The sequence below is a fragment of the Chironomus tepperi genome, unplaced genomic scaffold (genome assembly GCF_022539635.2).
Source record: "Chironomus tepperi strain 1889 unplaced genomic scaffold, CSIRO-AGI_Ctep_v1 contig_123, whole genome shotgun sequence".
NCBI lineage: Eukaryota > Metazoa > Arthropoda > Insecta > Diptera > Chironomidae > Chironomus > Chironomus tepperi.
The window spans coordinates 2,022,621-2,041,480 of NW_027226245.1; the positions used below are offsets into that span (position 1 = coordinate 2,022,621).

The 18,860-nt window shown below is 31.4% G+C and overlaps 1 protein-coding gene across 2 annotated transcripts in view; it reads left to right on the forward strand.

The window, feature by feature from the left end:
• LOC139087509 (putative uncharacterized protein DDB_G0277255) overlaps positions 1-12,042 on the forward strand; it is a 60,126-nt gene extending 48,084 nt beyond the window's left edge. Inside the window, exons 6-10 of one of the 2 annotated variants that reach the window (XM_070636337.1) lie at positions 458-543; positions 5,345-6,292; positions 7,866-8,069; positions 10,662-10,867; positions 10,933-12,042. In XM_070636337.1, coding sequence (XP_070492438.1) covers positions 458-543; positions 5,345-6,292; positions 7,866-8,069; positions 10,662-10,867; positions 10,933-11,045 — 1,557 coding nt within the window. In that variant the 3' untranslated portion in view covers positions 11,046-12,042. The remainder of the gene's footprint in view (positions 1-457; positions 544-5,344; positions 6,293-7,865; positions 8,070-10,661; positions 10,868-10,932) is intronic. The other variant, XM_070636338.1, reaches the window with a different exon arrangement.
• Positions 12,043-18,860: the final 6,818 nt, after the last annotated feature.

Consider the following 18,860-nt stretch of genomic DNA (forward strand, 5'->3'; position numbering starts at 1 on the left):
CGGGATTACTCAAATATCGCTTCCATTCCAAGAAACATCGCGCTTGTCAATATCGGAACATTTAAATTAAAAATCTTTTAGACCATCCAGCTGTGCTAATAAAATATCCATCAATTCATTCTGGAATGTGAAAGTTTAACTTATTTTTTTTGGTCTAAATAAAATTAGCATATAAATCTAGTCCATAACAAATTCTTCTTGGTATTTAGAAGCGTTTGACAGCAGCTTATGTTTCACAAATCTTTTGATCTTGACATATCATAACCACCAATTTGTTGACCTTAGACTTAACGCTTTATAAATTAGCAATTTCCTGACCAAAAACACTCATAAATGTCGTACTTGAATATCTCGTATTTTAATGTGTTTAAGCCACAAACCACAAAAATTGTCACGATATTAAAAAATCTAGAAAAACTAATTGCTAATCCACAATTTGTTTGTCCATTAATTACAGATGTCCAAAGGTTCTGGTTACAGTAGCAGTATATCAGAGCGACAGCACTCAAGACAGAGTTCAGATGGCGATTCAGGTCATACAAGGTGAGAAAATAAACGAAAATAACAAGAACATGCTTAATTGTTTAATTTATATAAAAATAATTTACTGTCTGTTCTTATTGTTGTACAATAATTAACCCTACAAAAAACTGATATTAATTGCCGTCCAATGAATATAATTATCGTCTTAGAATAATTCACTGTAACCGTGTTTTAAACGTGATACTAACGTTAAAAAAAGTTATATTGTGTACCTATCTTGAAGTAACTTTATCTATATTTTTTACTGTCTACATTTCTTTTTTAATACAAAATTCTTGTCTTTCTACTTCCTTTTGTACTTTTCAAAAAATTTATTACTTATTTTAAGTATACTTAAAAAGACATATTTGATATGAAAGTAACTACAACAAAATAAGCAACACAAAAATTTCCGTTCCATCAAAAAAATGAAAAAACAAACAATTAATAACTATTTTATCTACTCGTGCGCTTTAATTGCATACATGCATCACATCTATTTATAATCGAAAGCGCTTAAGTATGCGGTTTATTTTATTTTCTGCAACTTTTTTGCATGCCAAAAATTCTGTTTACCTACTAAAAAAAATCTTTTTTTATTTTTTTAAATTTCATTTCAATTAATCAAAAACAAAATTATTTATTTTAATATTGGAAATGCTTTATTTTGCAAGAATCTTACTAAAAATTATTATTCATTGATGATTTCAAAAATTTATTAATTTTTTTCATAGTCTAATAAGTTTATTGTCCTCCTTATTGTTATGATAAGCTTGACGAATGATGTGCTTAAATTGTATTACGATTTAGATTTCAATCAGAATTAGACTCTCAGTTTGGGAGGTACATGACGTATTAATGGCCAAAAATCTAGCTCTAGACCAGATCAGAATTCGATATCGAATCGGATTATGTATGCAAAAGTCGACTAGACTCTATGCAAAATTCAAGTCGACTTTGAGATCTGGATCGGAGTAACTGTAATTCTAAGAACTCCGGTCTCAGAACGGAGTCAAGATTCACCACTTATGGTCAGATTTTTAGTCATTTTTACGTCATGTGCCTTTTGGACAGCTTGAATTGAATTACAGAATCCGAAGTCGGCTCGAATTTTGTTTAGAACATCGACTCAAGTTGACTCAACTTCATGCAAAATCCGAATCGACTTCGATCTCTGTTAAATTACAAATATTAACGGTCGTTTATAAATTAGGTAACGCTTTCTAAAGGATTAAAGTGTTGTAAATTTTGTATTCACATATTTGGTTCGGAAAACACATTTTTTAGGATATGGCAGAGTTCAAAGTTGACTCGAGATTTGTATATGAAAGTCGACTCAACTATTTATTAAATTCGAGTCAACTTCGAGCTCTAGGAAATAGAATGGTTAAAGAATCTAAAATTAGCGTTACATGATGTATAAACGACCATTTAGACAAATTTAGCAAAGTATTAGAATTATATTTTTAGAATGAATGACTATTGTTCTGAGAAACTCATTCTCTATAGACTGAGATAAATGTAGATTATAACAGTATTATTTAAAACTTTTGAATATTTGCATTGTCATTCAAAATCGATGCAGAAACCTTTCAACTGACTTTGATGTTCTGAAGCAATAACTGTGCTTACTAAAATTTCATAATCAATTGAAATTCTGGGTCTTTCCAAAGCCTTTCTTCTTATATAAATTGTATTATTCACTTGTTGATCTTGGGATTCTTTCGTCTACAAACTTTTGGAATTTCCGATTAGTTGATGCCAAACAAAGGAATTTCGTGTAATTCATACTTCAATCAATCTTAATTAACTGCGTGGCATGTCGACATTAGGGTCAATTTAGGATATTTTGGAAAAGTTCTCACGACACACAAATGCGTCTCATTCAAAAGTTTGACAATAAACCAAACCAGGTCAAGCAATAACAATAAAAATCGTGATTTTTAAAATTTTGACCCGATTTAGATGATGCTAATCTAAGGATATGGATAATAGCATTACTGTCAGGACAAATAACCCAACAATGAGTCAACAAACTGCCATCATTCACTATTTGTCAGCTATAAAAGTTCACCGATATTATTCAATGACTTGCAATAATGAACAAAAGCTCGCACTGATGTGCAGATAATGATTTTTATCCCTTCCTGTTCTCAATGACATGACTACGAAGCACAAAGCACAGCTCAAATAAGATTAACTGTGGATTTAAGAGGCATAAAAATCAGTTTTCAATTAGTATTAAAAAACTCCCGAATAGAACATGATTAGTATCAAATACTCAACTAATAGTCAATGAAATCGTTACCTCACGGAAGCTATAATCCGCTGTTAATTACGAATCCGTTAATTATCAATGAAACACAGTCAGATCACTTTCAAATGTCGTAATTTAATTGATTAGAATCAATTTTCACTTCTATATTTTGCTTTGTAATTTATGCAACATTCGTGAACCTTTTCCTACGCAATCATTTGATCCGAGACTAATATATTTAGTTCAATTAATTGAATTGAATGCATTGACATTTTGAATCTTTGTACTTTTGTGATTTATTTCCTATTTTGATTCCTCATAATTAATTTTAATTGCCTTATTAAAATTTATAGAATATTAATGAGTTATTGATGTGATGAGCATTTGATGAGACTGCGAAATTTGAGTGCTTTCGTTAGGGTTTTTTGAAGAGTCGAGTAATTTCTACGTATTTTTGAGACGGATGCCGAGATCAGGACGAATATCGATACTGTAAAGGAATTCATTCATGCCTCGATCTTAACATATCTTGAGACCGAGACTCGGAAGTCTTGATCTCGACCTTTAGAATCCTTAATTTTCATGTAAAATTCAACTACGGTATACAGTTCAAATTCATTGAATATCAACATTCCTGATGAGATATTTACAAATTATCGGTGGCATCAAATTACACAGCAAACTATCAATTATGAACATATTTTAATGATAATTCTAAATTTTCAAATTTATCATCCACTGCTGTTATCTTACAACAGTTTCATTTTTTTCTTCTAAAAAATTGAAATTAGGTCAGTGATGATAACAAGTTTTGAATTATGAGAAATTCATCTTAAACAGATTTTTTTTTCACAAACTTGAGCTCAAGAGATAGTTGAGGAAGACAAAGGAAGAATAATTAGAGCAAGATGTAGATGCAAATTTATATACATTATTCTCTTGAAAGAAGATTCTTTTGTTCTAAATATTATTTTATAAAAGCTTGATTTTGCATGATATTGCGACTGTGGAGATGTATACCGATCGACAAGGAATGAATATGGACTTCACCAAGGAGATTTTAAGATCCTTCCGAAGTTCTTTGATTAACAACAAATGTAGCCGCTTGTATTTGGCAGCCACAAGGATGCTACTTAAAGGCGACTTCAATCTGTTGACAATGAAATAGATTTGGCGGTGCATGCTTCATTTTTGTCGCTCGGTGTAGAGATGCGCCAGTACAAAATGATTAATAAATTCCTTTTGAATATCTACAATTATTTCCGCAAATTCTTAATAATTAGTCATGTTAATTAGCATGCAAACTTATCTTATTATTAAAATACAAAATTAAAACTTAATTTTACGATCATGTTCACAGTTTTTAAAGGTTTTCATGAATTGTAAAACCGAAATAGCTTTGCAAGTCAAAAGCAGAAGTGTTTTGAATTCACACGGCATAGAAATGGTACAAATCTTACCCAGGCCGATTTTGCTATAGCATAAGGATTGGGGCAGAGTCACGCTGCCCTTGGAGAGAACTTTCGGTCATTTCTACGCAATTGTTCTATGTCGTGTGCTTCCCAAATAGCTTTACACCTAATAGGAACCAGGATATTATTTTCATTTCTGCTTTCAACATCGTTCTAGTCTATAAATATGGATTCAAAGTACATTTTCATTTTCAAAGTACATGAATCATTCTCAAACTTGACTCGAATTTTATATGGAGTCGAATAGACTGTTCTATAAAAAATGCGAGTCGACTTCGAACTCTACTGTAAAATGATGTAGAAAAATCATTTAAAAAGTTTTTATTTAAGGCACAAAGAAGCCTGAATATATCTGGATCTATAAAAAGTCTTGCAATTCTAAATTCAATTCATCTAAAAAATCTTGATTCAAAACTTTGCATAAATAAATCATTTTGAGATGTTTTAAGCATCTTTTATTATTAAAATCAAACAATTACAACTTAAAGTCTGCTTTAAATGATCATGATTGTTTGCATAGAAATCATTTAATCATTATTTTCACAGCAAATTTAATCTTATTACTTCTCAATTACACAGAATAATTAGCAAGCTTAATGGAGTCGAATGAATGACGACTGTAACACAATTCAAGCACATCAGTTCGATTATCGATAAAAAAATCTTGTTTATTTGTACTATGAACTCACCCTTTTTTTTTGAAATCTGAGAATCTTTTTGTTATTTTATTCCAAAAAATCATTAAGCAATAATTTAATTTAATTTATTTATTTTTTTTTTTCTTCTCTTTTTATTTTTTCGCGTCCACTGCACATAAAACACATTGTATCTATTCTTATTTACATAATTTATTTATTCCTTATAATTCTACAAAAAAAAAAAAAAACAATATAAATGCACATTAAATCATATTATACATGTATAAAATTATGATGATGATGAAACCACAAATAATGCCATTTAAAATCCCTAACCAACATCGAATTCAATTGAATATTGTATATACATATAAAAATCCTTATTATAATGATATGTACATACAATCTGCTTAATCATCATTTATATGAATATATATATTATTAAATTCATAAAGATACACACGTGCAACGTTCCAAAAAAGTGGATCATTATCGAGCTGGTATGAATCTCAAGCCCGTGAAAAAATGATTCATCGACGACGCGAATCACACTCATTAAAATTACAAATAATTCATATAAATCGTAAGCAATTATCAGTATGTAAGTCACCAGAATCGCCAACAAATGAAATGTATAGAACACCAAACAGCACATTAGATGGTGACGATGATTCGGGTTTTGATGTCTTTTGTACACCAACAGCTGATTTAACTTTAATGAAAATGAAAAGCATGAATAACTTACATGATGTGACGCTTACAAACGATTTGATATTATTAAGAATGAATTCATTGGGACATTTAAATGATAGTCATGACAATACACCAATTGATCGTATGCGTCTTAAACGTGATTGCGAATTAAATCAATGTAATGATGCTAAAATACATTCAATGAATAATTTAAATGGTAACGATTCGGATGAAATTGATGGATTTTATTCGCGTCGTCATCATAGTGATAATAGTTCCTCGCCAACACATGTGCCACGTGAAATAAATCGATTGTCATTACAAACGCCTAAAAGGAGAGTTGGCAATACAAAATATGTTGGTGCTGATTCATTTAATGACACCAATAATACACATAATTATCATTTAATGAAAATACATTCAATGGGTACAATATCAGATATTGTAAATAATAATATGAAATCATGTGATCCATTTTGGAATGGACGAGGTAAAACAATGAATGGACATAGTAAAAAGTATGATAATCGATTCATCGTTCCAATCAAATTGGAGGAAAAGTATGATGAGACGAATGGAAATGCCAATGATAATGATGAAGTCTTTAGAGTGCCACAAACTAAGCAAATGATTCCATTGCGAAAGGAAAAGTCATCGTCGTGTATTGAGAGCATGAAAAATCGTGGATCAACACTTTATGATCGACTTAGGTATGAATTATTAGGTCCATATCCTTTGTTGTTGATTTGGATCTATCACAGAAATGTACAAAAAAAAAATAATTAAAATGACTAAAAACAGCAATGCTTAATTAATTTAAAAACTAGGAAAAAAATATTTTTGTTGTGGCTAAAATGACCAAAAAATCTTCAGCATATCTCACAACTGCAAATCACTTTACAAAATTTTACATGTAGAAAAAAAATTTAAAAATTCATAATCTTGTAAATAACTTGCTTTATTTCGGCTGTATTTTAGGATTTCATCATTAATAATATATTTCTAGCATTATGTCATGAATGATAAGCATAAGCACATTTATGAATTATTAAAATTTATCTGAGAAACTTTATCTTTACTGTGCTGTACTGTATGAAGAATGGTGATGCAATTCGTGATGCATTTATGATGAAATTTCCCAGTCAATGGGATTTTTTAATGCATGACTTTATAGAATTTAATTTAAAAGTTTATGATTCTTGATTAGGAGAATGAAATGAAATTGGGAGGCGAGTAAAGCTTCTTTGGATCAGAAAAGGATTGAAGTCTAGTCATAATCTCTGTTTTGTTAATCTGTTGCTGAATCTAAATCCAATTCTAATTCGAATGCCTTATGGGGTTGTTCAGTATACAATACAGCAATACAGTATGCACTTCTCCTAGAATTCCCATTTTTTGTCCAAAAATTCGAGTTTATAACCTCAAAACTCCCGTGAAGTCGCCTTATTAGACCTTTGGAGATCGGAAAATTACGTAGTCTTGCTAACTTTGAGATGAATTACAAAACTCTTACAAAAACTCTTACAAATCATCTCGATACTCGATACATCTCAAAATCAAAGATCAGAACTCTCAATCAATTCCCATAAATCCCTCAAAATCTGAGAAATTTCATCCAAGTCTCAATCATAATTACAGAACATAAACAATTTTTCAATTTTCACCGATTACTTATTCATGCATTTAAATAATTACAGCACGATAAAGTCTCAACGAGCCATTAATACTCTTATAATCTCACCATGAATTATTGGCAATAAAAAAAATTTACAAATGATTCATTATTATGCTTATCAATCATGCTTACTAATCGCCCATTTATTCATTTCATTATGTATGCTTATTTTTGTAATTATTATGCATTAACTTTATCATTGTTATTGTAATTTTATAGATATAATGTTTTTTTTTTTTGGATTGAATTTTTTTGCACACAGCAAAAATTATGCATGTCGCACTAAAAACTTATTGACCTAAAACTTTTATAGACTAACCAAAAAAATATAACATTAATAATCGCTCGAATTGCGTGAAGAATGGAACTGAAATTGATGAAATTTTTTGTGTATTTGACATAATAACTTGATAATAACTGCGATCTTGCGTTATCCTCCGTTGGATTTAATTATTTTTAATGCTTAACATTTGTTTTTTGTTGGATTTTACAAAAAAAATCTCAAATTTTTCCATTCTTTCTTTTTTCTCCCTTTTTTCTTTCTTAAAAAAATCTCGGAAAAATTTTGTCCCATACGATAAAAATTGACACACAAAAAAACCCTTTAGGAATAGTCTACATCGTCGATTACTTGATGGAAGTCCACGAATGTCGACGTTGAATTCAACAAATTCGCCAAATGATTCTAGTCAAAATATAACGACAGATGTGAGCTTAAGTGCTTCCATAAACGGCGATAACTTTCCCATTACACTTTCGTCCATGCCCTCGGGTACATCATCATTGCATCTAAGAAGGCCAAGTTCAAATATGTTCGTGATGATCAAGTTCTTTTAAAACAAAATCTTTTTTGCTTCCTTTTTTTTGATGTTGAAAGAGTTTTTTTCTTTTTTGACAGGCATGGGGGAGTTGTGGATGGATTTTAAAGATTCTTAGGGTTCGTTCATAGTTTAGACTTGGACGAACTATAAGGTACAGTCGAGAACTGCAAGTCTGCGCATTTAAAAGCAGGTTTGCACTTCTTGGCCGAACCTAGAGTTTCTGTGCCACCAAAATCGTTCGTATACCAAGCGACACATCATGATCAGAACAATTGCCATTTGACCGTCATTAAGACGTGGTCAAAAACGTTATCATCATAATGTGTCGCTCGGCATAAAACACACTCATTACAATTTATGTCTACGGATGATTTTGGTTTCACAGGAAAGCACGACAAATTCTTTGTGCATTTGAAAGCAGGAATGTGGAACTAATTTTATCAGATCCACGTCGTGTTCTAAATTCACTTCCACAAAATCTCTCTCCATGCCTGATGTTTTTCCTTTTTTCATTCTTTTCTAACTGCATCTGACTTTATTTATGTTGAAAATTTTATTTTTCCTTCATTTGTTTCTAACTCAAAAAAAAGCGATTTACGACGAGCCAGGAATAAAAGTCATGAACGAAGAAGTGTGACATTCATAATATCGCATTCATTATTTGTTGTATGTTTTTTGTTGAATTTTTATGTTGAACGAGAAAATATTAAAAGTTGGTTCAGGTATCTAGGTCACATTCAGGAGAGTTTTGTGGATAATCAATCATGGCAGAGTTTTGGTTTTTGATTTTTCTTTTTTTGGATCATGCATGTTGATCCAGATGAGGATAATAAAAGGCTTATGCTTCTATCCCGAACAGTATGATGTGGTGATTTTCATTTCTAGCCGTAAAAAAAAAGGAAAACAGCTATAATGCCTGCCTGTTAGGCATCCTATCGACAACATTATGCTGCTCGGGATATGATTGATTATCATCATCATGCAGAACTCTTTTGAAGACTAACATCTACAGATCCCTTGACCAGAACTAAGAAATTTGAGGATTTTGACTTCTTCAGATATTAAAATGTCATCCACTGAATTGTCACAATATCCAAAAGTGTGGATAAAGCATTAATTTTGTGTGTATATGTTTGTAAATAATTAACGTATTTTGAATATTTCACGAAATTTTTGGGGTCATTCACTTGTGGTGCTGCCCCATCATAAGTGAATCAAACCCCTCATTGCAATTGTGCTAAATGTTAAATGTTCAATCAACATGAAGGCACTCACATGATAAAGTCATTTATATCATTAAATTCAGTTGAGCATCAAACTACAATTCAGTCGGGAAATCATTAAGCATAAACTTTTTTTTTCACTTGGAAACTTTTAGAAACTAAGTCAAGCAGCCATAGTTGAGACAAAAGTTGGTCTGTTGGGGGCAGTTCGTGTTATTTTTCATCATTTCAAAACTGAACAAACTCAATTAGAGCATAAGCTCAGGAACTGCCATTTTTTCCCATTCTAAAGAAATGAAAGAAAACTTTGAAAAGAAAAGCTGGAAAAATAAAAGGAAAATTTTTTTCAAAACTTGCTTTCATCGAGTTTCCAAGTCTGCAATAAAACATTGTCTTACTATATCCCGAAACAAATGCAAAACAGCATCTGTTTTTCCAGCATTCATCACATTTTGTATTATTCATTGTGTTATTTCAATGCAAACATCACGTTTTAAAGCAATTTATACAAAAAAAAAGAATGTGAAGTGTCTGAATTTTAAACATAAAATCATTTCATTAATTTAAGTCATCTACACTTTGCTGTGTGATATTTGCTGCAAAAATATACTAAATTGTGGAAATTATAGTCAATTCCTGAAGTTTCATGGTAGGAGTCCTGGATTTTCATATAGAGGAATTAAAATGGACTGAATTAGATGTACTGATTCAGTTTCACATTCCTATTAAGGATTGAAGCCCTACCAGTCATAATACTTAGAGTATATTGCAATCTTTCTCAAACTTCAAGCACAGATCAGGCCACAAATCCATTTCTTTGTAATAATCATCATTTTCTTAGTATTAATTTAAATAATCATCCCTATTCTGGGTATCTTTAAGCTTTTGTGGACATAATTAAATTCCCGACATGGCACAAATGTATGTCGCTGAGAATACTTTGAGTAACATTAGTATATAACTAGTTTTGACCCTTAAAACCGGCAACAAGTCGATGACAATCAATTGCATATAAGAATTTGCTCTCAAACTAGCACATCAATCTTCATATTTAGCCTTTACAACGTCATACCACAAAAGTATATAAATTAAAATCCAGGATTTCCTACACCTTATTCCAAAATACGTTAATTAATTTCGTTCCTTAAATTTCTAACATTTCAATTTTTTTATGTTATGAAAATTTAATTTCCTTATTTTTCATATTTATTAGTTCCTTTCCTTTAATTTTTTTTAATTCTAACTGCATGCTGTTTTTTGAATTATGTTGTTTTGATCTACAATTTATTCAAGATACTCAGCCATAAACTAAATGTTTTTCTTCCTTCATTTTGTCCATTTTTCTCAATTTATAAAATAGGAATCCAAGCTCGGGATCAATACAGATTAGTGAGACAGGATCATTAGATCGTGCAACAAAAGCTCATTCTGACCGACGAAAGAAGGTATATGACGATATACCGACAATTACAGGACGTGTGGAGAACACGAGAGTCAATCCCGATAAGACAATTGATGAATTGTTTGCGACGCATAAGCTTGAACAGCTCGAAGAAGACACAGAACGTGAGTATTTCAAGAAATTCTAAGCATGTCACCTTCAATACTATTTACTATTTATTTATTTACAGCTCGTGGCGGTTTAAAACTTGTGATTGGACGTGATGGAAAGGCCGTACTTGGTAATCATGGAACGTCACAACAACAAGCAATGAGGCATGCACTCATGGACAGTTCAAGATAGTAGCAACTCGCATTCAATGAAAAGCTGATCATCGTCGTTAAAAACCCACCAAAGTTTAAATTCTGTTATAATTCAATTATGTTTTCCCTACTTCCGTGAAAAGGAAATAAATTATAATCTACGAGATTCTTTTTATATTTGTTATAGACTTATTTATGATTTTTTTTAATTATACATGATTTATTATGATTTTTTTTTTTTTTTTTGGAACCTTTTATTTTAGAATTTCTGCATGATAAACTAGTGTAGGTAGGAAAAAAGTTTGGTCAGGTGGGTGGACATAATTTTTAGAAATTTTTTTACGGACTTGTGTATTGCTTAAAAATCCTTAGAAATGTGAGGGAGTATTTTAAGTAGCTCCTACATTGTGAACTTATTATAGCATACCAAAGTCTAAAATTATTCAAATTTAATGAATCATTAATTTAAGCAGCGAAATTTGAATGGTAATTGGACAGCAGTTAGGGGCTCAAGAGGTGAAATCAAGGTCGAGATATCCAAGGATTCTCTTAGGCTTGATAATTTGTTAGAGCTAGACATCGCGTACACTAATCAGCAATTTTAAAGTTTTTTGACTTATTGTGCAGCTCTGAATGAAGACGTCCTCTTCCCTAACAGTCTAAAATGCTCTAGTGTGTTATTCACAGAGCTAAGGGGACTCCTTTTTGTAGCCTGACTTCTTAAAAACTGCTAACTCTGGTTAACATAATCTTTTGCTGGAAATATCTCTACCTTAATCAGAGATAGAATTTTGTATAGAAAAATCGACTGGATTCCATGCAGAATTCGAATCCACGCCAAGCGTTGCAACCAATTAATAACCTCCAATCCACAAATTTCGCTGCTTATGTATCTAACAACAACTTCTCCCACCTGATAAAGCTTTGCAGAAAATTATTAGTTAGGATAATATTTAAAACAAATTCTTACTTCTGCTCTATTATGCATTTTACACTATAAATTTGATGAAATAAAACTGTCACATTTGTCATGGAAACTAATGAGTATTCAATAATTGAAAAAACACAGAGCTTTGAGTCGACTAATATCTTGAATGAATAGTGTCGAGTCGATGTCTTCAAGCGACACATATGAAGTAGGCTCCGCTAACGCTCTTTTATTGACACCTAATGGAAGCTGTCCAATTTTGACAGCCATATGAACGCCAAACGGATGTCTTCAATTTGGTGTTAATAAAAGAGGATTAGCGGAGCCTTATCTCTAGAGCTTGAAGTTGACTTGGATTGTGTATAAAAAAAGTCGATTAAAGTCGACTCGATTGCATATGAAATTCAAGACGACTTCTGAAGTTCTGATTATATTTTATAAATCTCGAGTCGACTTCAAGCTCTGACAAAAAGCAAACCATTCAAAAAAATAGTAATAATAGTTTTTGGAATGCCAAATATTTTAGAAAAGTATAAAAAATAAATTATATTTTGTGTCTGGGAGAGAATTTTTGATGAATATGTTGAAAATGGATGACGAAAAATAGGAAGGGTAATGTAGAGCAACTTCTTAATATGCTTGCATAAATTTTTGTTATTTACTGAAGATCGGCCAAGAACCGCAGACTTGCATTTCCTACATTTTAGATGCGCAAGCCTGCAGTTTTCTGCTAAACCTTATAATTCGTCCAAGACTGTATGTCTGCAGTATTGTAATTTTCAAGGATCGAGCTAGTTATAAGGTCAGATAAACTTGAAAAATTAGTCACTGATGAGAATTGAAGTCAAATTTTAGTAAGAGTTCGAAATCGACTCAGTGACGAAAGTCGACTTGAGTCGACTCGAATTCATTCAGACTTTGTTTGACTTTGACTTTAAGTTCTAAATCTTAGTCATACCCTTGTGTATGTCTCATGAAATACAGCTCTCTAGGCTAATACTACCTCGTAGTATGAGCAGTATGAGATCTGTATCTACAAAAGCTAGATTATGGAATTATAGCTTCATAGACCCTAGGGTTGGGCAAATATTCGAATATATTCGAATATATTCGCATATGAACAAAAATATTCGAATATATTCGAATGCATATTCGAATATACATTATTCAAAAAATTCCGTTGTATTTGATTTATTCAAAGAGTCATTTCTTATCGTTTTTGTGAAGTATGTAATTTCATACAAAAGTTGATCAATAATCCTTTTTTTGCTTATTTTTGGCAAAAAATGATAAAATCTTAGTTAATTTGTGTTAAAACATGTATCTATGACTCGGAATAATGTTCTTATGAAAGAATGATGATGCATTAATGCAATTTTATTGAGAATTTCTAATTTTTTGCCTGAAATATGCAAAAAAAGGATTTTTGATCAACTTTTGTATGAAATTACATACTTCACAAAGTGATTAGAAATAACTCTTTGAAGAAACCAAATGCAACGGAATTTTTTGAATAATGCATATTCGAATATGCATTCGAATATATTCGCATAAAATATTCGAATATTTGTATTCGAATATATTCGAATACGAGCCCAACCCTAATAGACCCCAAAAAATCATCAAAAATTCTCAACCCGATTAAGAAATATCAACAAGAAAAGCTCAGTTACATAAAATTACTAACTAAAAACAAGCATGAAAATTAAAACTTACTAAGAAACTAAAATAAAAACAGCCAAGATATATTTTCCATCCGTAGATTTCACCAAAATTTAATCCCTTAAGAAGAATAACTAAAAATTAAAAGTAAAATGAAGTAAAAAAAAGTGAAAAAATTTTTAGTAGACTGAAAAAATAAACTATAATTAATGAAAAAAAAAATGAAAAATTTTCTGATGACAATATTCAATATCATTATTAGAAATTATTATTAACTACTATAGTAGATATTACCTTATAATTACTATAATTAATCTTATTATTAATTTACAAGGCAAAAAAAGTGAAAAAAAAAAAATCTTTTTCATATTTTAGGGAAAACAATAACTTTTTTTTTGTGTATAAGACCAGAGTTGCAAAACAGGCACCAGTCACAGGCAAAAACCGTACAATTTCTCAATAATTTGTATGGTTTCCACTTCAAAACCATACAAATTAGCAAGAATTTGTACGGTTTCTGTCTATGCCAGGTGTTTGTTTTGCAACTCTGGTATAAGAACAGAAGTGAGGCAGGCATGTCCAGATGAAGGATAGTGAATCGCAAAAATGACATCATGAGAGACATCTGCTTGTATGTTGTTGCTTTTTAAGCATGTCTAATTTTTTTTATATTCTAGTCATTCGTTGTATTGTGATGATGTCGTTAATCATGGTGTGATGCGAACTTCATCTTCCTCTTTATCCCTAGACCTGCCTGCATATCCATGATATGATATGATAAGTACGGCTGAAAAGAAATGAAAGATTTCCAATTATCGGAAGTGAATAAATAAAAAAACAAAAAATATGAATATTTTACTCTACAAAAAAACTCATAGAATTATATTAAAAGAGAAAATGAAAATCATTTAAATAGGATGGAACTAAATATTGAATTACGTTTCTGATCACGCGAGGAGAAATTCATAATAAAAAACAATTTTTACTGACTTTATGCTCATTAATTAATTAGCTGATGTGTTTAATTGAACTGCTGCAGGGTTGTTGTTTGTTATTTACTTACTTCCTTGGATAGGGCGCATGAGGGTCCATTGCCGCAAGTAGGGAATGTCTAAAGACAACTAATTCCTTCGAAACCTTCTGTTGTTTGCTATTAGGTGATTTATTGCTGATATTGAGTCGAATATTGTTGTTTAGAAGGTCAATACTCTAACAGGGATAGATACCGCTTTTAAGGACCGTAGTGGTATTTTGTACAATGAAAGCATGCTCTAAGCCTGTTAAGAATAAGACGAGGTCCTTCCTTTTGATAGTCAAAAAGTCGGTCAAAGACCTGAGATTCATGTGATTGTGCAGTTGTATCCAATTAACTCCACCTGTTGCAAATTTAAAAGGAGCAATTTAGCAACGAGGATCTAGCTTGATTTAAGATATTAATCCTTAAATGACACCCGAGCTGACAAGAGGCATGCTCATTTATGTTGATTGAGTACATCCTGAGTCCTTGATACTTGTGAGCTTGCTCATTTACGTGCGTATGTTCATTGTCTGTTAAAGATAACTAAATTTCGAGTAGAATAAGCTACAATTAGCCGACTGGATGTCCCGTTATTTATTTGACATGTCAGGACTAAAAAAAGACCTAATTTCGACAGACCGCAGCTTGTTTCACTCAAATCCACCTCCCAAATCCCCATTTTTTTATTCAAAACACAATTTGAGGCTTGCATCAGTGAATAAACTTGTCACACCAGCTGATACATGTGTTCAACGCTGACTATACATGTATAAATCATACGTATTACATACAAATGTATGCAAACACTCCAAACGTGACAACATAGTCGCTTCTTTAGACAATAACCTGCAAAAATTGCTGTTCACTGTCTTTATCAAGTCACGATGACGATGATTGATTCCTTTTGTTATTCTGAGAAGTTTATTAATGAATCCGCTCTAGTAATTTTATTGATTTATTTTGCTGATGTGACATTGAGGAACGCTTTTCTGTTGGTATGGAGTGTCATGGATGGGATATTCAGTCTTGGGATCAAATAGTATTGAAATTTGCAATTTTATCCTAGTATTCTATGCTTCACTATCTCAGGGTTGAGCTTAAACAGCACATCGTATTTGCTTGCGTACAGTTGCTTCGTTGTATTAACGGCACGAGAAAATAACTTGACAGCAATGTAACAGTTGATTTTGGTCCATTTTATGGTAAAATGTGCGGTTCGCCGATTGTGTCGTTCGGTGCAGCCCCTAATCATGCAGTTATTGACACATTCTTCCCTAATACTTGATGCTGTATGTAAGATTTTCCAAATTCTGACTCTTCATCTAGAACCCATAGCTGGATGTAAAAGATCCTCATCGGAACATTGACTCAATCAGTCCATCAGTACATCCCTAAATTCCAACCCTTCCAGGTTCAATTAAACAATTCAGCTACTTAACTCCAAATTACCATTAATTAATTCTCTCCCAAATAAAAATTGGAGCAGCATTATTACAGTCAAACATATGCACGCATACTGTGATTAGTTCCATCAAACTAATAAAAAGCTAGCAGAGAAAGGCAAAAAAAATAATTTTTTGAAGCAATAAAAAGGCTCCTAAATTTAATTAAAATTAATTAATTTTACTCATTTTTCCTAATTTTTTTCATGGTAACAGAAAGTGTTTAATATTGAAACACAAACCAGATCCATAACAGTAAGCAGTATCAAAAATGAAAAATTTACAAAACTTATACCTACCATAAAACTTACATAGATGTCATAGAAACATTTCTTCCTTTATTAAAAAAGCTAATGTATTGGGTTTGTTGGATGATGTCAATGGATGTAATGGGATATCAAGGTATGGTTATTATTATTTGTGGATATTGTCATGATATGTCAAGTTTATAACTGGACAGCAGGTTGGGTTATCGCAGGCTACTCGAGAATATGAAATTACCAGGAAACTACCAAAATTTAAGGGCCTAAGTCATAGCTGTCACATATTTTCGAAGCCATGACTAAAATAGTAACTAAGGATCCAAATCGGACTAGATTCCTTAGGAATCAATCTCGATTAGTTAACCTAGGAAGCCAATACTCTAACTAAGTGTTGTTCAAACTTTTTTGTGTGAAGACTCAACTTGGTGGTAAGTCATCACACATAGCATGCAGTTCATGGCATCCCCAAAAATTTCGGATGAACACTAGCTCTATCAATAAGCTTCAACTCCTTTTACAATCCTAGTCCAGTGACCACGTTCAATTTAATGAGTCATGAAGTGTCCATGCCTTGTCAGGACATTAATCTTGCATATGAAGAAAGCCATTTCATGCCAGTACTTTAACTTCAAAGATATAGATTTTCGGCCTTTAGTTGATATCATCAAAGGATATTCAATCATATTAATGAAATATGAGCTGTGATAGACTACATCTGGCATAGAGATTGATGAAAAGTTTGTCAATAAAAATCGAGCTGAATTGAAGAAATTTGAATTAAAAGAGAATTGATTTTCAAAGATATACGGATGATATTTATAGGCATGAAATTGATTTGATTCCATACCGGGCCATACCATTAGGATTTTGTTAAATTGAATGTAATTTTTCATATAAATGGAATATCCTTGAAATTTCCGATTTTTTCTGACCTTGAACTTTTAATGTTGTTAATCTTTGTAAGATTCTATGTAATGACTGAGAGATTTCTGATGAGAATTGAACTCACGTCCTCATAGGAGCGGCCTATTCAAGTAGGATGGTGGCCTGGACAAAATTCCATTTTTTTAGTAATCAAAACCCATCTCAATGTTTGTGCTTCATGCTCAACCTTGTCATTTTGGACTATACCTTATAGTTCGTCAAAAGCAGCAGGCTTACGTTTTATGTGTGCACTCTTTTAATTTTCGGCGAACGAACCCTACTTTGAGCTAGCATCCTAGTCAATACCCTCAACATCATTGACCGTAACTCCAACAAACCCAAATCAATAATAATCTTAACCAAATCACATATTGAATGAAAAATTTAAAAAAGAATTAAAAATTCAAGTAGACAAGAGTAAAGTTTGAAGGCTTTGAAGCTTTTCCATAAGATTTTTCCCTGTTTTTCCGTAGTTTCCCCTTCATTTTGATGAATTCTTTTAGGCATTAAGTTTGAAAAGTGCAAATTAAATTAGACTTAATGAAAAAATGATGATAAGCAACAAATTGAATGCTTTTTTTAGAGAAGCTAAAAATGAAAGTCCGCCTTTTTGTGATTGAAATTCCTTTAAAAAGGTGTCAAAATTTATGAAAAAAATTCTTTGCTTTATGCTTCATATTTCTCAAATACTTTCCTTCTTCCTTATCTCCACCCAAAAAAAAAGTGCTGAAGATAATGATAATTTACTGCATTCATGAGAAACAACAAGCTAGGGTTCGATAATTGCATACAAGTATGCGAGTATTGTATGAAAAAATTACATGCAATTATGCGCATTTTGTTTACAAGTATTACATGAAAGTATGCGCGTATTATATGCGAGTATGCGCGTGTTATGTGCAAGTATGCGCATAATGTTTACAAGTATTGCATACAAGTTCTAGAATTGTACAAAACTTGTATGCAATACTTGTAAATTGTATGCGCATACTTTCAAACAATTGTCGAGCCCTACAACAAAACAAAACAAAAAACTTTAAGAACTATGTATAGTTAGGTGATCGCCGATTTGATTTATATTGATTATTCTAAGCTGAATGTTGTTTGATGATTAAGGGAGATGCAAAGGTGACAAAAATAATTCTGTATTTTATTTAAAATTATATAGGGTTCGACAATTGTATGAAAGTATGCGCATGCAGTATACAAGGATTGCATACAAGTTCTGTACAATTCTATAACTTGTACGCAATATTTGCAAACAATCTGCGCGTACTTGCATGCAATACTTGTAAACAAAATGCGCATACTTGCATGCAACTGTCGAACTATTCTTAATTAAATTAATAATCATCAATCAATCCCATTCAAATTTTGAATACATGAAATCGGCAGTGTAAGTTATTATCATAATTATTACATTAATTCTGTATTGCAATGAGCAATGACAAGAGGGAAATTATTATTAAATATATTAAAATATAAATGAAATTTGTAAGTTTTTTTGTGGAAAAAGTGAGAAAATTGAAAGATAAAAAAATGATATATGAAAAATTCAAAAATTATTGGTGTTTTAATGAACGGTTGGAGATGACTTTCAGGTTTTCTATTGCAGCAT